The 24,676-nt window shown below is 36.2% G+C and overlaps 1 protein-coding gene across 3 annotated transcripts in view; it reads left to right on the plus strand.

Moving 5' to 3' along the window:
- The window catches only part of Csmd3 (CUB and Sushi multiple domains 3), a 1,133,871-nt gene that overhangs the window by 719,259 nt on the left and 389,936 nt on the right, over positions 1-24,676 (plus strand). For all 3 annotated transcript variants that reach the window (XM_027947308.2, XM_027947313.2, XM_027947317.2), the window contains 2 exons: positions 5,419-5,607; positions 18,982-19,098. In XM_027947308.2, coding sequence (XP_027803109.2) covers positions 5,419-5,607; positions 18,982-19,098 — 306 coding nt within the window. The remainder of the gene's footprint in view (positions 1-5,418; positions 5,608-18,981; positions 19,099-24,676) is intronic.

Genomic DNA, 24,676 nt, shown 5'->3' on the forward strand with positions numbered 1-24,676 from the left:
TCAGTATATACCCATATTTTCATTTAGTTCGCTGCTGTATCCTATGCCCACCAAATTAAATGTAATCCCACCTCACCCAAGGTATGTGGTCTCTGTTGTGTGTCAGGCACAGGCCTATTTTCTTTCTTTCTTTTTTGTTTTATTTGTTCTTTTAAGATATACATGACAGTAGAATGTATTTTGACATATTACACATATGTGGAGTATAATTTATTCTAGTTAGGATCCAATTCCTGCGGTTGTCTGTGGTATGGAGTTTCACTGGTCACATATTCTTATATGAACATAGGCGGGTGTGTCCAATTCATTTTGCTGTCTTTCCTATTCCAATTCCTCCCTTCATTCCCTTTATTTAATCCAATGAACTCCTCTTTTCCATCTCTCCTTTATTATGTATTAGCATCCACATATTGGAGAAAACATTCAGCCTTGGTTTTTTGGGGATGGGCTTATTTCACTTAGCATGATAGCCTCCTGTTCCATCCATTTAGTAGCAATTTCCATAATTGCATTCTTTATTATGGCTGAATAATATTCCATTGTGTGTATATACCACGTTTTCTTTATCCATTCATCTGTTGAAGAGTACCTAGGTTGGTTCCATATCTTGGCTATTTTGAATTGAGCTCTCTAAACATTGATGTGGATGCGTCACTGTAATATCAGGCACAGATCTATTTTAAGGAGTAAATGAAACCATACATGTGAATTTTTGAGCAGGATCGCTAACATGCAGTAAGTTCTAAGTAAATGATTCTTTTATGTTTTTCCTATAAAAATTAAACAAGAAATTAAAAATCAGAAATCAAGCTGAAATTCATTCCTTTTGTCAATAAGTTTGAACCACTTGCAGGTTCTTGGTAATATAGTCCTTTTATTACTGAGGTATATTGGTTTAGAAGGCAAAGTGGAGGCTGAGAGCTAAGGGAGGTTGAAGCTAATGAGAGACATTTTATATTGATTTGTTGAATCTGGTGGGAGGTGGTAACTTGCTATTTAAATTTGCTTATAAGAAATCACATTCTCTCATTTTACTTATTTTAGTCTTGAGGTTTATTTTATATTATGAAATAGTTTCCAGAATTATAAATACTTTGTTATCAAGGAGACATAAACCTTTTTCTCTGACACCATTTTTTTTCTCTAGATGAAGTAACTGGGCTTTTGTTTCGAATGAACCATTCACAAAGCTCAAAATTAGTTGATTATTAATCAAAAATTTAAAAATATATGGCATTTAGTTAGTGAATTTTTGATTTTAAAAATTAAATGTATTAAGTAGAATTTGATTTCTATAAATGGACCAAAACCCTGTGAAAGGGATTTCTTGCAAAAGCCACCACTGCTTGCACTTCAGGTCTCCACTGTATGTTCTTTCCCAAAGCCCTTTCAATCCCATTCTATATTTCTTTCAAAACAAGGAGATTGAGAAAACTCTACCAAAAAGATATGATTGTTTATGGTATTCGATACATATTAAAATAACAACAATTGCATACCCTAGACTGTAAGAGCATAATCCCCTTTTTGTTTTAGTCATTTTTCTCTCTGAAGAAAAAGCACTTCTGTGTATTATGTTGTATTGCTTGAAATACAAATACTAATTCAGCAGTAGTCCTGAAACCAATTCCCCATGGATGCTAAGGGGCAATTACATAAACTGTCCTTCAATATTTAAATATTATAAAATGCATATAAATTATAAATGGATGTAGAACAAACCCATAGACTCAGACATCCATCTTTAAAGGCATATTTTACATTCATGTGTAGATATATATATTTTTTCACATATGTAAAATGGTACACTTACCACAAGAATGGGAAGTTATACTCCATGTACACATGGTATGCCCAAATATATTCTACTGTCATGTATAACCAAAAAGAACAAATTAAAAAGGAGGTGGTATAGTTGTAAATAATGTACAATTTAAATAACAATTGATTATGAACAATAAATATGGGGAAGGGGAAAAAGAAAGCACAACTTAAAATATTCAATATTTTTATTACATAGGAAAAATAGGCAGAAAGTCTGTTTTGACTTTTTAGAGTAAAGTTCTATGCAATAATAAGAAAAATGAGAAAATGTTAATATCTTTTACTGTAATTCCAACATAAACTTCTAAAAATTATGTATACTGTCAAAATATAAGAATCTTTCCAAATTATCAATTATGTTGTAATTTTAAGTAATGACTATTAGTAAATTATACTGACGTGTTTATCATGATCTTTCTTGTTTTCTCAATTCTACATTTCCATTGCTATGAATCGTGCCTTGAATTGTTTGCTTGTGAATCAACTATAAAATGTTTCCTTATACTTATTCCATGACTTCTAGATTCACATAGCACAGTAAGAAGCATATAAAGAAATGCATAATTTCTCTTTATTCTTCAGTTGGTTAATGAAAGAGGATAATTAAGCATGTACTGCCCACTGGCCTTTACTCAGATAACATGAAACCATTAAAATCACTTTTGAATAATAAAATTTTACTGTAGTTTAACTATAATTTACATTACATATCACCTCTTTTACCTGCATTTTCATGATTTCATAAGATTTCACTGACAGAGTTTTAAGATGAAGGAAAGTTGTATGTGATCAGTCCCACTAGAGGACGGTCCCAGAAAGAAAGGGAATCTAAGCAACTGTGATAAAGACTAAGAGAAAGCCAGGATTGGTGGCGTAGGCCTATAATCCCAACTACTTGGTGTGAGGGGTGGGGGCGGATGCTGAAGCAGGATTCTCACAAGTTCCAGGCCACTTTGCGCAACTAAGTGAGAACCTGTCTTAAAATAAAATTGAGAAAAGTGATGGAGATGTAGCTCATAGTAGAGCACCCCTGGGTTTAAGCCCAAGTTACAACAACAATAGCAAAAGACTGAGAAGATTGTGCACTTTAAGAGGACAAGTGAAAGTATTCCTGGAAGAGAAAGTAAACATAAAACTAATCAGACTTATTTGATTTATGGAGAATAACCATTTGGAGCTGGGCACAGTGGTTAGCACCTGTAATCCCATTTGCTCGGGAAGCTGAGGCAGGAGGATCAAGAGTTCAAAGGAAGCCTCTGCAATGGTGAGGTACTAAGCAACTCAGTGAGATCCTGTCTCTAAATAAAATACCAAATAGTGCTAGGAGTGTGGTTCAGTGATTGAGTACCTTTGAGTTCAATCCCTGGTACCAGAGAGAGAGAGAGAGAGAGAGAGAGAGAGAGAGAGAATAACCATTGGAAAATAACAGAAATTAAGAATATTAGAGTCCAATCTGGGACTCTTTGAATTTAAAGACGATATTGTAAAATTTGGTCTCATTTGCAGTAGTGTAACCAAAAGCTCAGTCCTTGTCCCCAATGCCAACTAATGCCAGTTTTGAGAAAAAGGAAACTGAAGTTTTATTACTTTGCTAGCAAAGGAGAAACACAGGGGACTCCTGTCCCAAAGTCTGTAACTTTCCTCATCAGGAAGGACTGGAGAGTTTTAAAGGAACTCTTCAAGGGTTACATTCCTGGTGTGCTGGTAAGGGGGTCCCAGGGCGCCCTCATGGCATGTTAAGATTCACTTGTTAATTTGGGAGATATTCACTTCCCAATCCTCAGTAGGCATCTCCTTCCAGTAGTGGGTGTGTTCAATGGCAACTAACTAGGGGAAGAAAAGATAACACTGTCTCCCTAATCTTGTTAGGGAGGGATAAGCCAGAGGGGGTTGGGGCATTAAAAAAAAAATAATAAGCCTTAGAGCAATGAGGGCTATTTTCAGAAAGTGGGGACCACTGTTACAGTAGGGTATAAGCAAAAAAAAAAGACATGTTTTAAGAATATGTGTGTCCATTATTTTATGTAAAATAGACTTAATTTGAAAGACTACTGAAAAGAAGGCCAAACGTTATTATTTATTTTATACACTTGAAGATTTGAAGGTCTTGAATAATGTAGGGAAGTAAAAAAAATGACATTATGATTTTTCAGTGAGAGACATTACTCTGTGGAGGAAAGAAAAGTGAGAAAGAATCATAGACAATGAGGGTTTAAAAGCCTTGGGGGCCTAGAAGAATAATGATCATAGTGAAAAGAGAGGAATCTAGCAGATAAAAGTACTTGTGTTGAAGATAAAATTGTCTCTGTTAGGTTTTAGTGTCTCATTAAAATAATAACATTTAAATGAAATGAATATGCTTGATAAATTCACCCCTCTAAAATTAAACTTATATTTTGTTGTAGTTTGTTTAGCTCCATCTTAAAATTGGGTAACTAATACAAATAAATGTTTCTCATGTGAAGATTAGTCAATATAATTACACAATTTTGAAAACACTAATTATGTATTTTTGGAACATAGAAACAATAGTTATTCATTGTTTAAATCTCCCATTTAAGAAGAATAAGATAATTTCTATTATATATTTTATCAGTGGTCCTCAGCTGGGGGCATTTTTGCATCCCAGGAAATATGTGATAGAGAAATTTTTGGTTATCATGATTGAAGAAGTGTTACTGGCTTCTAACAGTTAGAGGATAGGCATATTTATAAAGACATTACCATGCACAGGACAACCCATAATAAAGAATTGTCTGGTCCAGAAAGTCAATAATGCCAAGTTTTGAGAAAACATGCCTTATTATGGGAAAAGCATGATATGATCTCAGGTTGGCATTGTAAATCAAGAGGAAAATGATCATCAGGGATTCCATAATAAAATACTACAGACTGTTGTAAACACATCTACAAGTACCCACCAAAGCAGTTGAACTGTTTTGTTTTACTTAGCAAGTCACTGGCACAGATGTGATGGCTGATGCTAACTGTAACCCCAGATCCTCAGGAGGCTGAGACTGGAGAATCATGAATTTAAGTCCAGTCTCCAAAATTTAGAGAGAATCTCTCAAAATAAAAATTAAAAAAAAATAGAAATGGGCAGGAATGTAGCTCACTGGTAAAGTGCCTCTGGGTCCAATCCTCCAGGACCACATACACACACACATGTCACTGTTGTTCATAATTTCATATATCTCAAAATGCCTCTAATCTGAAAAAAAATTTGCACAATATTTAGAACTATAGGTGTACTATAATAAGCTCAAGAGATTATAATTACCACTAAAATTATCATTTTGCATACACACACATAGACAAATTTAAAATAATACAAATTTTTTTGGATAATTATGCCTCTTCAAGTTCTTAACATATTAATGACCTAAATTTGATCCTTACTAATAGGAATTAGCAAAATAAAACAAGACAAAAAATAAAACTTGTTAATAAAATTGTTCATTTTTTAAATGAAGCTATGAATATATTAATTTGTGACAAATTATTACTTACAGTTCCTTGAAAAAATAGGAATGATTTTCAGTAAATCTAAATTTCATGAAACTTACTCTCTGTTTTATTCCCTTTGTTTCTCAGGTGTTACAGTAAATACATATTCTTGTTTGGACCCTGGCATACCTGTACATGGCCTTCGTTATGGTCATGATTTCTCCATTGGATCTACTGTTTCATTTAGTTGTGATCCAGGATACAGGTTGAGTCATGAAGAGCCACTGCTATGTGAAAAAAACCACTGGTGGAGTCATCCACTCCCAACCTGTGATGGTAAGAACTAATTTGATATGCAAAATGTGCCTATTTATAAACCAAAATAAATCAGTATAATCCTTAAAAATATGAGGCTTGGGCTGGGGATGTGGCTCAAGCGGTAGCGCGCTTGCCTGGCATGCGTGCGGCCCGGGTTCCATCCTCAGCACCACATACAAACAAAGGTGTTGTGTCCGCCGAAAACTAAATAGAAAGTAAATATCAAAATTCTCAAAAAAAAAAAAAAAATATGAGGCTTAACAAACTATAAATCTTTCACATTTTTAAAAGATTATCTTGAATTTTTTTGAAGTTTTGTTATCAAACCTATTAATAAAATGTGAAAAATATAATCAGCCAAACTTACCCCATGATGAAATATTATATATATGTATGTGTATATATGTATATATATATAATATTTAGAACTATAGGTGTACTATAGTATTATACACATAATATACATATATGTATATATATATATAAATTAATATTATTGGGAAGTGCTTGCATAGTTGCTTTGCCAAAAGTACTCCCAAAATAAGTTTGTGTATTAATCAGAGCTATAATTTCTATTTACAGCATGCTTTCTAATTTCTATGCCTCTTCTTTTTCAAGTTGTAAAGTCACACTTATCATCTCATAATTAAATATTTATGGTACATTCAGTGCCATCACATTTTTAGGAATAGCCCTATGCCAATTTGTTTTTACAACAGGGTTTGAAATAATAATCAGCACACCTCCCCTATATTTATACAATACCATTTGTATTAGTCAGCATTATTGTGATTGTGATAGAAACTCAATTCTGATTTTTGAAAATACAAGCAAAAACTGTTATCCAACTATTCAAAATTTAGAAAAGGCAGATTAGCATACTTCACATTACTCATTATAAGCATGGATTCAAACTTTTTCAAGAATCTCTCCATCTTCTACCTAGGCTTTTTCATATCATTCATATCTTTCTCTTAAATTGCAGACAAGCTTTTTTTTTCCTGTATGGAGAGAATATGATAGTTCATAGACTTATACATGCTGAATTAGAAAAGATTAATAATTCTTTATTATTAAAACTAGAAAATCCCAGAAAACGTATTTGATTGGTCTATACCTGATCTAGTTACTGTAGTAATGGGGAAAGATCCAGTTTCATTGCATTTGTCCAGGTCATGTGCTCATCCATCCCTGTGGCTGAGACAAAAAAAGTGGCATAATGGTAATATGCTTGCCATTCCCTGATAAAACTACATGATTGGCATGAGAAAGTAATATTCACCAAGAGAGAAAATTATGGAGGTAATAATATCAAAAGAAATTAGATGATTAAAAAATCATGTTCAACTATACTGGCACACTTAAATTTTATAGATAATAAAAGCAGATATATTTGGGTTTCACAGAAACAACATCGATCCTCATCGTCTCTTGCCAGTGTAACTGCAATCAACTTTCAATTTAGTATCTGACCTCTTTTTTTTTTTTTCTTTTATTTTGGTACCATGGGATTGAACACAGGGGCACTTAACCACTGAGACACATCCCCAGGACTTTTAATATTTTATTTAGAGACAAGGTCTCACTGAGTTGCTTAGGGCCTTGCTAAGTTGCTAAGGCTTGCTTTGAACTCGTGATCCTCCTGCATTAGCCTCCCAAACCACTGGGATTACAGGCATACACCACAGTGCCAGGCTTCAATTTCTAACCTTTTCAATCTAACTTATATCTTTTACAATAAGATTGCTTCATGTTACACTTCATGTCATACTTCATATCAAAAATACTTAATGGCTTTATTTGGTTTGGAAACAAAAGTTCACCTTACTAGTCTTTAATTAGTCATTCATAACTAATTAGTGATTACAGTAAGTAATATTACTAATCTTAAAGTAATCTTAAATTACTTTATCATAATTTAGGATACTTAACCATGTGGATTCTTTCCAATTCTGTTTCTGTCCTGAATTCTTACAGTGCATCTTTTTCTGAAAGACCATGTCATGTTATTTTGAACTTCCATCTTGATCTGTCCTTCTCTTTTATGTTCCCATTTCTCTCTGGGTATAACTGAACAAGGGTGAATTGTACTCATTTTTTACATTTTTGAGCGTTTTACAAAATAATTGCCTAATGATTTTTAACCAACTTAATCTAAAATCAACTATTTTTTAAGCTATTTATAGGGGACATGAGGTAGTCATGAGTTGAGGTTAGATGCTTGATATGCAAATAGTTGCATAAATTCTCAGCACCACTATTATTTAATAATATATTTGAGTTTCTCTATCTGAAAATAAAAGCATATATTCCTTACTTAATATTTTATGTCTCTAATAAACTATCAATTTCCTCTTACACTTTTTATTTTTAGGATAGGAGTGGCAGCTTTTAGAGAAGCAAACATTACCTGTAAGAAAGAACATTCAGTCATGAATTAACCACTTATAAAATAAAATAAATCTAACTCAAACAGGCTTAATAATATTAGATTTTATCATAGTGCATTTTATCACTTTACATGTTAATCTCTTGTAATTGATCAAAATGAAAATCTTATAAAGCAAATGCAATTCCAAACATTTGCAATGTGAAATGATATCATTTAGAAAGATGAAGAATTTTTCATTTTTGAGGGTTGATTAAAAAGATGAGTCTGATAATGATTATGGAAAACTGTTTCAATCACCCACAAAGTGATTGACAAATAAGAATTTAGAAGAGACAGATTAATTAAAGAATGCAGACAAGAATACAGACATATTAGGTCAGTATATATATACTTAAAACAAGAGTGATTTGAAGATAAAAGGAATAAATAAATCTATGAGAAAGCTAATGATACTTTTGAATATAGATCGCTTAAGAGGAGATATGCTATAATATCAAATGAATGAAAGACATTATAAGTTTTTATTTTATATATTTTTATTCAAAAACATAACTCAAAATGTGGGGAAAAAATCAACACTGATTCAGAAGTGCTTACAATCATGCAAAATGGAAGAAGACTGCTTGCATTCTTCGTGTGCTAGCCTTTTCATCAGTAAGCTCTAAAAAATTATAGTACATTTCATATAGGGTTGCTTGTGGGAGACAAACCTCGCCTGTGACTGAGTTAACTTCCCTGCTGGGCGATGTGGTGTCAGGCACCCATGCTGCTAGGCTGCCCTGCTCTTCCAGGGTTCCAGTGACTGTGTCTTCCTTCCAGGGCTGTGTTTTCCTACAGCCCCATGGATGGAGCTATGCTCACCTGTTCCTATGTAATATAACCCCTTGCCCTGTTTAGGGTAGAATCTTCCATGGAAGTGCCTTGTGTGTGTCCCCTTCTCTTACTATGCCCTTGGATGTGGCCTACCCAGATATCAGTCAACCTGCTGACAGTGGACATCATGAAGATAGACTCAGCCCCCTGAAACCTGACCCCTTGCTTTATTTGAATAGCTTCTCAATAAAAGGGGTCAGCACTTGCTCTTGCTCTCTCTCTTCCTGTGGACCCTTAAGATCAGAGGAGCCATCACTGTGACCCCAATGAAAAAGGTATTAGTGTCTCTTTTTTTTTTTAATTTTTTATTGTTGGTTGTTCAAAACATTACAAATTTCTTGACATATCATATTCCACACTTTGATTCAAGTGGGTTATGAACTCCCACCTTCACCCCATACACAGATTGCAGAATCACATCAGTTACACATCCATTGATTTACATATTGCCATACTAGTGTCTGTTGTGCTCCGCTGCCTTTCCCATCCTCCACCCTCCCCCCTCCCCACCTCTCCCCTCCCCTCCCCTCCTCTCCCTCTACCCCCTCCACTGTATAACCCTGAGGGTCTCCTTCCATTTCCATGCAATTTCCCTTCTCTCTCCCTTTCCCTCCCACCTCTCATCCCTGTTAAATGTTAATCTTCTTCTCCTGCTCTTCGTCCCTACTCTGATCTTAGTTACTCTCCTTATATCAAAGAAGACATTTGGCATTTGTTTTTTAGGGATTGGCTAGCTTCACTTAGCATAATCTGCTCTAATGCCATCCATTTCCCTGCAAATTCTATGATTTTGTCATTTTTTAATGCAGAGTAATACTCCATTGTGTATAAATGCCACATTTTTTTTTATCCATTCATCTATTGAAGGGCATCTAGGTTGGTTCCACAGTCTTGCTATTGTGAATTGTGCTGCTATGAACACCGATGTAGCAGTGTCCCTGTAGCATGCTCTTTTTAGGTCGTTAGGGAATAGTCCAAGAAGGGGAATAGCTGGGTCAAATGGTGGCTCCATTCCCAGCTTTCCAAGAAATCTCCATACTGCTTTCCAAATTGGCTGCACCAATCTGCAGTCCCACCAGCAATGTACAAGTGTACCCTTTTCCCCACATCCTCGCCAGCACTTATTGTTGTTTGACTTCCTAATGGCTGCCAATCTTACTGGAGTGAGATGGTATCTTAGGGTGGTTTTGATTTGCATTTCTCTGACAGCTAGAGATGTTGAGCATTTTTTCATGTACTTGTTGATTGACTGTATGTCCTCCTCTGAGAAGTGTCTGTTCAGGTCCTTGGCCCATTTGTTGATTGGGTTGTTTGTTCTCTTATTGTCTAATTTTTTGAGTTCTTTGTATACTCTGGATATTAGGGCTCTATCTGAAGTGTGAGGAGTAAAGATTGGTTCCCAGGGTGTAGGCTCCCTATTTACCTCTCTTATTGTTTCTTTTGCTGAGAAAAACTTTTTAGTTTGAGTAAGTCCCATTTGTTGATTCTAGTTATTAACTTTTGTGCTATGGGTGTCCTATTGAGGAATTTGGAGCCCGACCCCACCGAATGTAGATCGTAGCCAACTTTTTCTTCTATCAGACGGCGTGTCTCTGATTTGATATCAAGCTCCTTGATCCATTTTGAATTCACTTTTGTGCATGGCGAGAGAAAGGGATTCAGTTTCATTTTGTTGCATATGGATTTCCAGTTTTCCCAGCACCATTTGTTGAAGATGCTATCCTTCCTCCATTGCATGCTTTTAGCCCCTTTATCAAATATAAGATAGTTGTAGTTTTGTGGATTGGTTTCTGTGTCCTCTATTCTGTACCATTGGTCCACCCACCTGTTTTGGTACCAGTACCATGCTGTTTTTGCTACTATTGCTCTGTAGTATAGTTTGAAGTCTGGTATCGCTATACCGCCTGATTCACACTTCCTGCTTAGCACTGTTTTTGCTATTCTGGGTCTTTTATTTTTCCATATGAATTTCATGATTGCTTTCTCTATTTCTACAAGAAATGCCGTTGGGATTTTGATTGGCATTGCATTAAACCTATAGAGAACTTTTGGTAATATCGCCATTTTGATGATGTTAGTTCTGCCTATCCATGAACAGGGTATATTTTTCCATCTTCTAAGATCTTCTCCTATTTCTCTCTTTAGGGTTCTGTAGTTTTCATTGTATAAGTCTTTCACCTCTTTTGTTAGGTTGATTCCCAAGTATTTTATTTTTTTTGAAGATATTGTGAATGGAGTGGTTGTCCTCATTTCCATTTCAGAGGATTTGTCGCTGATATACAGGAATGCCTTTGATTTATGCGTGTTGATTTTATATCCTGCCACTTTGCTGAATTCATTTATTAGCTCTAATAGTTTCTTTGTAGAGCCTTTTGGGTCTGCTAGTTATAGAATCATATCATCTGCAAATAGTGATAATTTAAGTTCTTCTTTTCCTATTTTTATGCCTTTAATTTCTTTCGTCTGTCTAATTGCTCTGGCCAGTGTTTCGAGAACTATGTTGAACAGAAGTGGAGAGAGAGGGCATCCCTGTCTTGTTCCAGATTTTAGAGGGAATGCCTTCAGTTTTTCTCCATTCAGAATGATGCTAGCCTGAGGCTTAGCATAGATTGCTTTTACAATATTGAGGTATGTTCCTGTTATCCCTAGTTTTTCTAGAGTTTTGAACATAAAGGGATGCTGTACTTTGTCGAATGCTTTTTCCGCATCTATCGAGATGATCATATGGTTCTTATTTTTAAGTCTATTGATGTGGTGAATAACATTTATTGATTTCCGTATATTGAACCAGCCTTGCATCCCAGGGATGAATCCTACTTGATCATGGTGCACAATTTTTTTGATATGTTTTTGTATCCGATTCGCCAGAATTTTATTGAGGATTTTTGCATCTAGGTTCATTAGAGATATTGGTCTGTAGTTTTCTTTCTTTGAAGTGTCTTTGTCTGGTTTAGGTATCAGGGTGATGTTGGCCTCATAGAATGAATTTGGAAGTTCTCCCTCTTTTTCTATTTCCTGAAGTAGCTTGAAAAGTATTGGTATTAGTTCTTCTTTAAAGGTTTTGTAAAATTCTGCTGTATACCCATCCGGTCCTGGGCTTTTCTTAGTTGGTAGTCTTTTGATGGTTTCTTCTATTTCCTCAATTGATATTGGTCTGTTTAGGTTGTCTATATCCTCCTGACTCAATCTGGGCAGATCATATGACTTAAGAAATTTATCGATGCCTTCACTATCTTCTAATTTATTGGAGTATAAGGATTCAAAATAGTTTTTGATTATCTTCTGTATTTCTGAAGTGTCTGTTGTGATATTGCCTTTTTCATCCCGTATGCTATAATTTGAGTTCTCTCTCTTCTTCTCTTCGCTAGCATCGCTAAGGCTCTGTCGATTTTGTTTATTTTTTCAAAGAACCAACTTTTAGTTTTGTCAATTTTTTCAATTGTTTCTTTTGTTTCGATTTCATTAATTTCATCTCTGATTTTAATTATTTCTTGCCTTCTACTTCTTTTGCTGTTGTTTTGCTCTTCTTTTTCAAGGATTTTGAGATGAAGTATGAGATCATTTATTTGTTGTTTTTTTCTTTTTTTAAGGAATGAACTCCAAGCAATGAATTTTCCTCTTAGAACTGCTTTCAATGTGTCCCATAGATTCCGATATGTTGTGTCTGTGTTTTCATTTATCTCTAAGAATTTTTTAATTTCCTCCTTGATGTCTTCTATAACCCATTGATCATTCAGTAACCTATTGTTCATTCTCCAAGTGATGTATGCTTTTTCCTTCCTTCTTTTATCGTTGATTTTCAGTTTCATTCCATTATGATCAGATAAGATGCATGGTATTATCTCTACTCCTTTATATTGTCTAAGAGTTGCCCTGTGACATAATATATGATCTATTTTTGAGAAGGATCCATGTGCTGCTGAGAAAAAAGTATAACTGCTTGATGTTGGGTGGTATACTCTATATATGTCAATTAAGTCTAGGTTATTAATTGTGTTATTGAGTTCTATAGTTTCCTTATTCAACTTTTGTTTGGAAGATCTGTCCAGTGGTGAGAGAGGTGTGTTGAAGTCTCCCATGATTATGGTATGGTGGTCTATTAGACTCTTGAACTTGAGAAGAGTTTGTTTGACGAACATAGCTGCACAATTGTTTGGGGCATAAATATTTATGATTGTTATGTCTTGTTGGTGTATGGTTCCCTTAAGCAGTATGTAGTGTCCCTCTTTATCCCTTTTGATTAACTTTGGCTTGAAATCTATTTTATTTGATATGAGTATGGACACTCCTGCTTGTTTCCGAAGTCCATATGAGTGATATGATTTTTCCCAACCTTTCACCTTCAGCCTATGTATGTCTTTTCCTATCAAATGCGTCTCCTGTAGGCAGCATATTGTTGGGTCTTGTTTTGTGATCCATTCTACTAGCCTGTGTCTCTTAATTGGTGAGTTTAAGCCATTAACATTTAGGGTTATTATTGAGATATGGGTTGTTCTTCCAGCCATATTTGTTTATTTCTGTTACTAAACATGGTTTGTTTTCCTCTTTGATTATTTTCCCCCCCTTTACTGTCCTACCTCCCACTGTTGGTTTTCATTGTTATTTTCCATTTCCTCTTCCTGTAATGTTTTGGCGAGGATGTTTTGAAGAGATGGTTTTCTAGCTGCGAATTCTTTAAACTTTTGTTTATCGTGGAAGGTTTTAATTTCATCTTCCATCCTGAAGCTTAATTTCGCTGGATACACAATTCTTGGTTGGAACCCATTTTCTCTCAGTGTTTGAAATATGTTATTCCAGGATCTTCTAGCTTTCAGAGTCTGTGTTGAAAGATCAGCTGTTATCCTGATTGGCTTACCCCTAAATGTAATCTGCTTCCTTTCTCTTGTAGCTTTTAAAATTCTCTCCTTATTCTGTATGTTGGGCATCTTCATTATAATGTGTCTAGGTGTGGATCTCTTATGATTTTGCACATTCGGCATCCTGTAGGCTTCTAGGATTTGGGATTCTATCTCATTCTTCAAGTCTGGGAAGTTTTCTTGTATTATTTCATTGAATAGACTGCTCATTCCTTTGGTTTGGAGCTCTGTACCTTCCTGTATCCCAATGACTCTTAAGTTTGGTCTCTTAATGTTATCCCATATTTCTTGGATGTTCTGCTCATGGTTTCTTAACAGTCTTGCTGAGCTGTCTATGTTCTTTTCCAGTTGAAATACTTTGTCTTCATTGTCTGATGTTCTATCTTCTAAGTGTTCTACACTGCTGGTAGTATTCTCCATTGAGTTTTTAAGTTGGTTTATTGCTTCCTGCATTTCTAGGATTTCTGTTTGTTTGTTTTTTATAACCTCTATCTCCCTGTATAGTTGATCCTTTGCTTCCTGGATTTGTTTGCGTAATTCATTGTCGAAGTGATCTTTCATTGTCTGATTTTGCTGTCTAAGGTCTTCCTTGATACTCCAGATCATCTGAAGCATGTATATCCTGAATTCTTTATCTGACATTCCATCTGCTGCAGCTGTTACCTCTTCTAAAGTTGAGTTGACCTGCATTGCTTGTGGTCCTTTCTTTCCTTGTCTTTTCATACTGCTTGCGTATCTTTCCTGCAGGCGTGGGCGGCAGCTCTGCTCTCTCCTTATTCCAATTGGGGTGTCGTGGCTACCAGGCCGGCAGGTCACTGGGCCTGTTCTGGGTGATGGCGGTAGCTCTGTTCTGCCCCTACTCCAATTGGGGTGACGAGTGTACCACGCCGGCAGGCCACCGGGCCTGATCCGCCGGTCAGTTGCAGGTTTGCCTACCCTGCAGGCGTGGGCGGCGGCTCTACTCTGCCCCTACTCCAAATGGGGTGACGTGTCTGTCGTACCGGCAGTCCACTGGGCCTGTCCCGCTGGTCTGTCGCAGATCTGCCCACCTTTTGGGCACGGTTGGCGGCTCTGCTCTGCCCCTACTCCAATTGGGGTGTCGTGACTACCCCGCCTGCAGGTCGCTGGGCCTGTTCCTGGCACGGGCGGCGACTCTGCTCTGCCCCTACTCCAATTATGGTGGTGTGTGTACCACGCTGGCAGGCTCCTGGGCCTGATCCGCCGGTCTGTCGCAGGTCTGCCTACCTTGGAGGCGCGGGCGGCGGATCTGCCCTGCCCCTCCTACCACGCCTGCGGACCCCTGGGCCTGATCTGCAGGTTGGTCACAGGTCTGCTCACCCTGCGGGCACGGGTGGCGGTTCTGCTCCGCCCCCTCTCCAATTGGGGTCCCGCGACCACCACGCCGGCGAGCCGCTGGGCCTGCTCCGGGCGCGGGCGGCGGCCTGGCTCCTCCCCTCTGGCTCGAGGACAAATCGAGAGAGACTCGGGTGTCTGTGCCTCACCCTCCCTACCAGGAGACCAACTGTTTCTGTCGCCGCTGGTATTGATGAAGTTCTCTCCTCCGCCACTTTCTGATGACATCAGATCTCTGCCATGTTGGTATCCTATGCGAATGGCAGCATTTCGTTCCCCTTGCCGGGCAACCAAAGCAACGGGTGAGTCCTGACCGGCCCTCAGCAGGACCCGGACCAAGAAGCAGTTTCCGTGGGCTCCTAGCCCTGGGCCAATACAGTTCCGGGAGCCGGAACTCGGCCGCTCCGTGCTCAGTGTAAGCTCCGATAAGAGTAGGCTCCAAGAAGCAGTCCCCGCGGGCTCAGTTCCGGGAGCTGGAATTCGGCCGCTTAGTGCTTGGTGTATGCTCTGATAGGAGCAGGGTCCAAGAAGCAGCCTCCGCAGGCTCCCCAGCCCTGGGCCAGGGCGGTTCCGGGAGCCGGAACTCGGCCGCCCCGCGCTCGGTGTTCACTCTGATAACATCAGGTTCTAAGAAGCCCCCAGGCACTGAACCCTAGCAATCTGTCTGCAAGCCGCAGGCGAATGGCAGCCTGAAATTACCTGTTCTATGGCTGAATGAGCTGCGGTCAGTCGAAAATAGGGATGGTGACGTCAGCTTTCCAACATGGTGGCTGCTGGCCTCCTCTGTGGTCTGACCGGTGTGGAGAACCGAGATGGACCGCTTCCTTCCCCCGTCTCAAACCCAGAATTCAGCCCTGAGTACGGTGCTTGCACGGCTGGAAGAAACTACAGTGCTGTATCCCTGCGTCGCTATCTCCTAGTTTCCCAGCGCGCGCTGCAGACTCTAGCCGTGGGGCGATTTGCTGAATAAGCAGTGTTACCCTCAGTGCGACAAACCTCTCGCGTTTGAGTCCCCGTAGCCGATCCTCGTGCGATGGAAATCCTTCCTCCAGGTTCCGGAGCACCCCACTATTGCTGGAAATTCCTAACAAGATAGCCTTTAGCCGTCCTGACTTGTCATACTCCCACACAGTGAAGCAGCCCACGGGGGCAATGCACTCCCCTCGCCGCCATCTTCCAAAAGCTGATGAAAACCCGTATTTGTGTCTCTTGTGTGGTTATTTTGTGCAGCCCAGTTAGCCCAGTTTAGCTGGAGTGACCCCTGAGCCTTTTAGTCTGGAGAACTGAAACCCGGCAGTTGTTGTAAAGGTTAATTGAATTAATATAAATAAAGTCTGCAACATAAGTTCAGTATAAGTGTTTGTTGTTGTTTCTGCTAAGAATTAGTCAGCTTGTTATCCTAAATGTTATTATATATAAATTTTATCCTGTTTATTAGATATAAATAAAGCTTATATATTTTCATATTTTTAGTTTCATCTCTCAAAGAGACTTTAACCTTGCTCTTTCTCCACTACTTTCTATGAAATTCTTTGTCTTCAAGATCTGCATGCAGTACTACTTATGTTTTTTTAGGAGAAAGAGAAAGAGAGAGAGAGAGAGAGAGAGAGAATTTTTTAATATTTATTTTTTAGTTTTTGGTGGACATAACATCTTTATTTTATTTTCATGTGGTGCTGAGGATCGAACCCAGCACCCCATGCATGCCAGGCGAGCATGCTACAGCTTGAGCCACATCCATAGCCCGGTACTACTTATTTTTAAATAACAGAAACCTCAACTGTGTCATAAATAAGACATTCTATATTTTACCATTGGATTAAAATCAAAGTAACAGTTTAAATGTTACTAATATGTTAGTTGTTGATTCTTCCCCCTAAATTTTTAAAGTGCCTACATGTTTATGACATAAACTGTTTATGTTTCTTTGACTTCCCACTTTATATGGAGGTTTATAGGTGCAGCTTGCAGAAAGAAAATTCCCAAGAATCCCTCCAACTACAGAGAATAAGATTTTTGATGAAATAACAATTTAAAACAATACAGAAGTACAGAAGAGCTTTCCTTTAAGTCCCTTAAGAATTAGTCAGAATTACACACACACACACCTACAGGAGCACATATGTAACATACTTTTAAAGGTTTTCATTTCTCTTTTGTGTTACTTTGTGTTTTTTAATCCTAATTGAATTCTTAATTTTTCTCCTGTTCACTGAGAAGTTTTAATATAGTTGTATGAGATAACCCTTACAGATAGAGGTTTTAGATTTTAATCCAGTAAAGCATTTTTACTTATCACAGTTTTACTCAACAAAGTCATATCATGTTATATTGTTGATTTTGTTGTTGTTGTTGCATGGGGGTTCTGGTTCTTAGGATGGAAGAAGTAAAATATAGCATATTTGAAATAAGTGGACATATGTAATATAATATAATAGAAATAAGTAATATTCTGTCAAAAAAATAAAATGAATTACAAGGAAAATAATAATTCAATTTAACACTAGCATTATCAACAAGACATGGAACATCTAGCTCTTACATAGATCATAAAAGTATAGTATGCTTTCTAAAAACTTGAAAGGAAATTTAGAAATCCAATAGAATTAATTAATGGAGGACTGTGCTGGCTCTAAATAGGGGCCTATTTTATCAAATCATGCAACTTTTATAATGGTTGGATAACAAGTATATAGTAGGCATGCGCATATCTTGGTCTTAGTAAAACAGCCTGTAAGGCAACTCTAAAAGAGATACTCAGTAAGACCTCAATAGAGTAAAAGAATAAACAAGGGAAGGAGCCATTTCAAATTTTGTATAAATACATAAAGTCCAATCCTGAATGCATAAATACTTCTAGAAACTGCAGACTTAGCATTTCTAGTCAGGTAAATCTAGATATATACCAGATATATACCAGATTGCCTGAGTTGTCACATACTCAGCATTGATAGCTGGAAAAAATCATGAAAAAGTCATGAAAGAAAACAAGGCCAAAATTCATTCTGGTATCCTGGGGAAGTTGGGAAAATTTCAAAGTAGAAGGGTCACATGTTGAATTCACAGTTCTTACACCTCTTGTCTGTGCCTAAGAGAATTGCCTTTCTAATTAGAACAGAATATAAAGTTGACACTATTCTGCTCCCACTAGATAATAAATTCTTACTAGGCTGTATCTTTGTCTCTTCTAATTTTGAACATTGATAAAATGAGCATAACATAAACTCTGATGACTCTTGGATGCAGTATAAGACGTTATAAGCTGTGATTTGTTCTCAAATGAATATTGAATCAAATTTTCATTTGTTTGATATCAGTTCATAAACATTCATTTTTAAAATTTCTTGGGATAATTACTTTCAAATATTTACTCACAAAAAAATCCCTTTATGTTCATATATTTCTCAGAGAAATACAGAGGTACAAAAGCAGGCTTCAGAACTTGCACAACTTCAGTGTTTTGAAAGGAATCCTATGAAGAATGACACATATCCCTTTAGGAATCTATAAGAAACAATTTTATGTAATTAACAATTCATTTTCTTAGTGTTTAAAAAGAGGTGCTGCTGAACAATTAATTACTCATGTTTAATTTACTGCAATACATGCAAATGTTACTCATAATTAGAAAAGTATAAGTATGTACTTCAAACTCAAATGTGGAATCTTGACATATGTTCTCTTGGGGCCAGTACTAGTTCTCAGACACTATTAAACACAGTTTTTCTTCTCTAGTGCTATAATGGATGAAATGATTTTCTAGTATTGGAATAGGTATTTCCATACTCTTCTTATCACCAGGAAGTAGATTAAGCAAAGATAATGGAACTCATCCTGTTTCAAGAGAGAAATTGAGATTTGTTTAACTTATGCCTCTCTAATTAGGACTGATAATACTGTATTTCTTTGTATTTTCAGCATTGTGTGGAGGAGATGTTAGAGGGCCAAGTGGAACAATCTTATCACCTGGTTACCCAGAATTTTATCCAAATTCTCTGAATTGCACATGGACTGTTGATGTAACCCATGGAAAAGGTAATTTGCCTCATGCAATAATAAGTGGGTTGTTTTCTGAATTTTCAATGGGTCTATTTTAATTTCATTTTCCTTAACAAAGTCATTTGCATGACCAAAACCAGATCAATACTAAAATATGCTAAAATAAAATTTGAGTAACTGCAGCAGAGGATTATATTTACTCTTCTATAACATAATGTGCTTATATTTTTACCAGAATGATGATAAAGTTATTTATTTTGCTTTGATATATTAAACTAATGTTACTTGAAATTGTCATATCAATAAAACCTCAAACAGAATGGTTTTGTTTCTGGAATAGTGTTTAGAATTTGATTTCAGAAGTTCAAATGTAAGGGTCCGGTGAAGCGTCGGAGGAAGAGACCACCAAGAGACTGACTTTATGCAATAAGCAGGAGGGGGTTTATTGAGATTCCAGCATTCTGGGGCTCCGTGCCCACTCGAGAAGGGAGAACAGCCCAGAGCCCAGAGCAGGGGTTGAACAATGCTTAAGTACACTTTTTTGGGGAGGGCAGGGACTTTACATACATCACAGTCTCCTTTAACAAATCACCATACACCGCGGGAAAGTCAAACAACAATTCTTAGACTTGATTAGTACATACATTGCGGGAACAGGGCTGGCTGGAGTGATAGGTCATTCCTAAGGAGGGGGTTACATTTAAACTGATTGGTTCGGGCCCTGAATGTCTACATGACAAGCTGCACAGGATCTTAGGCTATAAATCAACTAAATGGCCAGTAGGGCATTGTCTTAACTGCCTCAGGAGTTTAACCCATGCTTTGCAGTTTAGAAGCAGGTTTACAATGCCTGGTCCTTTACATTTTAACTCAGGCTTTGCAGCTTAGAAACTTTACCCTTTCACAAAGGGGAATATGAAAATGTTCTGAAATGCTAAGCCAATTGTGAACCAAATAGTATATGTTTATATACTTGTTTTTAAAATATTTGCTTATTTATTACGATAATATTTCCCATATACATTTGAAACCATTGTGTAAACAATGAGTCTTAATTTTTCTAGTAGAGCTGCAGATATGTTTCACATCATTAAAGTGGACTGTAAATTGCACTGCACATATGGTAGATGTTAATAAATGCCTTTTAACAAATAAACAAATAAATGAAAAGCCCCCTAGGACTAAATATGGTTCATTCACACAGTACAGCATGAACTAGTAAATTAGCAATGTAATCGATGAGGGCAAAAACAGTGGGAAAAAATAATCATTTTCCTATGCTAAAACAAAACTGGTTTAACATTATGTATCTTGACATCTCCATGGACCAGTCTTCTAAAAAGAGTTAGTTTATTTTAAAATCTGATTTTGAGAAACAGTTTTTTTTTTTTTAGCTCTGTCATTGTATTGTTATTATCAATTTTTATTATTATACATTTTTATTGATTTTGCTAGAGAAAATCTAAAAATAATGTCAAAAAAATTAGCAATGAGAAAATGCTGTCACAACTTTTAAAAAGCTTGTTTTTAATGGTTTAACTTTATTGTATTTTCAAAAATTAAATTTGGCTTTGATAAAATTATACATTTTACTGAGGTGGGCATAAGATTACATCAGGTTTATTATAGTTAAATTTCCACAGTGAATTAAATGTTATTGAGGGGAAAAAACATTAAAATGAGTGGTTTGCTATGGAACAGCAGCAGTAAAGAAAAGACTTTGTAAACTGTGATTTTTTTGTTGTTTTCCAGAATATAAGACTCTTTGCAGAAAGTTAACCACACAGCATCCTATTATTCCAGTGTGCAGTGGATTAATGGAGTTTAAAATAAGCTCCCTGATATTATACAAGAAAATGGAGGGCTACATGCTGCTTGCTATGTAAATAGAGGTTTAATTAACACTTAAGGTTTTGCATCTTCACAGGTTGCAAGTGTTAATTAAATCTGTATTTACAAGGAAAGAAATGCAGATTTAGATGCCTTTCTTTTAGGAGCTAACAAAGTTTGTTTGAAGTACTATTCCAAAGACTACCAAAGTTATATGAAGGATAATCTCTTAAAGTTGGAAGAAATCAAAGTCTTGTTGCAGGGCAGAGGCCTGCTGAGAAGCTGGGACAGCTGCATAGGTACCCCTCTTCATTCAGATTCTTGTGATTTAAACCAGGAAGACTTCAGACCTGTGGCTCAGAGCAACAGGCATGAGTTTATTAGACGGGACTATGGTAAAAGGGAAAGACTTAAGGTACAGAGTTGGTTATCTTAGGAGAGGAATAGTACACCCCTTCTTCCCTCCAGTTTCACTGGGAATTTCAGGAAAGTTTCCAGAAGGTCCTGCCCAGGTCCACCTTTTAACATATGACTGTCAGCACAGGAGCTGTAGGGACTGCCTCAAAAAGAGGATGGTTTAGTACTCAGAGAGTTGGAGGTTTCAAGGAAATTGAGATTCCTGATTTTGCCTCAATTTCCTACCCACCCCCACTTAATCAATTTATTGCTCTTTGAATAGCCCTCAGCAAAGCTTTCTTTGTGAGGGTATTAATGTTTTGGTTACCAAAGGTGATTAAAGTTGAGACAAAATTTCAGAGATAAGGAAGAGTCCAGGCCACCTGGGAGGGAGGGTTTGACACAATCTTGAAACAAATTCTTCTTAATGGGATGTAATTATGCCTGGGGAGGTTTTAACATATCAAGCCCCTACCTTCAGGTGTTATTGTCAGTTAAGTCTCCCTGTGGTTTTCATTTGCCATTCATTTTCTTTTCTCTGTTTACCATTTCCTGGCTGGCTAGCTACCTAACAGTGTAACCTTTCACCCAGCACATTAATTTCTTTCTGAAATGTTCCAGAAACAAGATGAACTATCCTGATAAAGATACTTCTGTTGATGCAAAGCCTACTTATTGGGAAAAACCTATTCAATTTTTTATAGATTTAATTGTTTGAGAATTATTCTTGGATTATTAAACCCAGTCTACTCTCTGGAATTAGAACACACACATACACACACACACACACACACACACACACACACAATAAAGAAACAAAAAAAAATCAGCTCATTCTTCTATAATATACAGGTCCTGGAACCCAGCAATTCACCATTCTGGGACTATCATATGTCCATTCTTTCTATCCCCAGACCCTTATCCCAAACCTTTTCTTCCCAGACTGTATACTTATAATTTTTTGAGGTCTTCATTATAAAATATTACTTTTATTTTCATCACATTTATGATTCACCTTTCTCTGAATGTATTCCAACATAATGATATTATGATCTCTAAAAATTTGGTTTTCCACAATTAAACACAGACTAATTCTACAAATTATTTCTAAGAATGAAGTGTATATTTATTTACTCTCGCAAACTTTTTTGCCTCTTTGTTATACTATTAATTTACAATGGGTATGTGGTAATCTAAGTCATCTTTACACATTATTGGAACTTTAAATAATAGTTATGTGCAATGCCTAAATTCTATAATTTTATGCAATTGATTTTTTTGTATATTCAGTGCAGGTTATTGTATTTACTCTTGTTAAATTTTATCATATTATTGTGAGATCATGTGAAAATGATTTACATTTTATTATATTTATATTATGTAACCAGAGTATTCTTGTATAAGCATTAGCATTAGTACATTAGGGTTTATAAAACTCTTAATTAGGATGGATTTACATATCTAAATATTTGAGAAATAAGGAATTTGTAATGCACTATCAGTAATCTCTTTACTATTTAACATTAAGTCTAGGTGTTTGGACATATAAAATTGTTCAGCAGTTGCACATTCACCTAAACTATAGTATCATATAGCCTACATTGCTTCTTTTTTACGATGGTACAATAAATATAGTTTTTAAGTTCACTACAGAAATCAAGATGCTAATTGTGTTTGGTCTACTGGAGATGAAGACCTTGAAGTAGGAAAAAGTATTTTAAAAAATCTTTAGACTCTTAGACATGGGATTGTCTTTTGATAAATAGTCCAATCCCATAAGTTTACAAATTGGAAAAAATAAAAAAGCTCTCTCAAGGTCATTGTTGGTGGAATGACTTTAACTGAAATCTAGATTCCATCACCACTATTTTGACTTTAAGTTCAAGCCTTTTCATATGTATCTATTATGTAATTACTTAAATTTCCCTAACAGAGCATTGTGAACTATCATCTATCCCTCCCTCCCCATACTGGGTATTGCTGAGTATTGAACCCAGGGACTCCTGAATGTTAGGCAAGTACTGTATCTTTGAGCTAACCCTGCCCCTCCCCATTTAAAAAAAATGATTTGAAACAGGGTCTTGCTAAATTACCTAGGCTGGCTTGGAATTTGGGATTCTCTCCCCTCAGGGTCCCTAGTACCTGGGATTCAAGTCATGTACTACTAAGAATGAAGAATTACTATTCTTATGAGAGTTCTAACTGCCTTGTTAGGACTGAGTTTCTGCCTGTCTAACTCCTTTCTTTCTGAAATACCTCTCTCAGAAATTCTCCTCCACAACTTCTCACTTTTGAAGATCACTACATTAGAAGCCTCTACTAACTTTTTTTCACAAACTACTTACCTCAATTTCTGTGCTCCTATATTGACTTAATTAACCAATTTTATAGCACTTAGCAGAATACTTGAAATTGTGGGTTGAGTCTTTCCTCAGATGTTATGAATTGCTTAAATCTTCATTCTATAATGCCTAGAAAATGGTTCTTGGTATCATTTGTAGATTTGGATTAACTGGCCTTTTGTAGAACTTTCAATGTCTTAGGTTTTTCTGCAATAGTGGAAATAGATTTTACTGCTTATTCCATAACTTGAAAAATAGCAGATTCCTTTTATAAAGAAGCTAGCCAGGGCTTAGTAACATAAAATACATTAGCTCTCATTGTGGAAGATAAAACAATAAACAATAACTAACAGTTTTCTTCTGTAACAGACATTATTCCAAGTCATTCCTCTTGTATTATTTAAACTGCAAGAAGACATCATTAGAACCCCATTTTATAGATGGAGAAAGTGGGGTGCACAAAACACATAATCCTTTACAGCAGCATTATCAGCACCATTATTTAACAGAATTTAAACTTTTCCCATAGATTAATTCAGTGTATGTTAGAACAAACATTTTTTTCCTAAAAATATAAATTTTTCACACAGTGATTTTTTTTTGTCAATTTAAAATTTATTCTCATATTGAGTAACTACTGTTTCTTAGCTTTATGTTAGAAATAAAACTGACTTATCTGAAAATTTTATTCTTACATGAAATTTTTATAAAGGTGAATAGCAGTTGATATAGATACCCAAGCATCTCCTTGCCATGCAACACTCCATTCTAATGCACCTGGATAGTATCACTTTTATACTGAAGAACATTTGAAAGATTTACTCAGTTTCTGGACTCACTCTAAAAGATTGTAATGTTTCTGTTCATTGTGAAGAAGGACAAAAACTTACAAAACTATTATATTTTGGAAAATAATCTCTTTCATTTCAAATTCTTTCCAAATCTGAAAGCAATGATTCCATAATGATGATGTTTCATTATACAATATGATAATGTTGCATTAAACAATTATAACCTTATTTTGTCATTGCTTGTGTTTTCAGTTT

The sequence above is a fragment of the Marmota flaviventris genome, chromosome 15, assembly GCF_047511675.1.
Source record: "Marmota flaviventris isolate mMarFla1 chromosome 15, mMarFla1.hap1, whole genome shotgun sequence".
Lineage (NCBI taxonomy): Eukaryota > Metazoa > Chordata > Mammalia > Rodentia > Sciuridae > Marmota > Marmota flaviventris.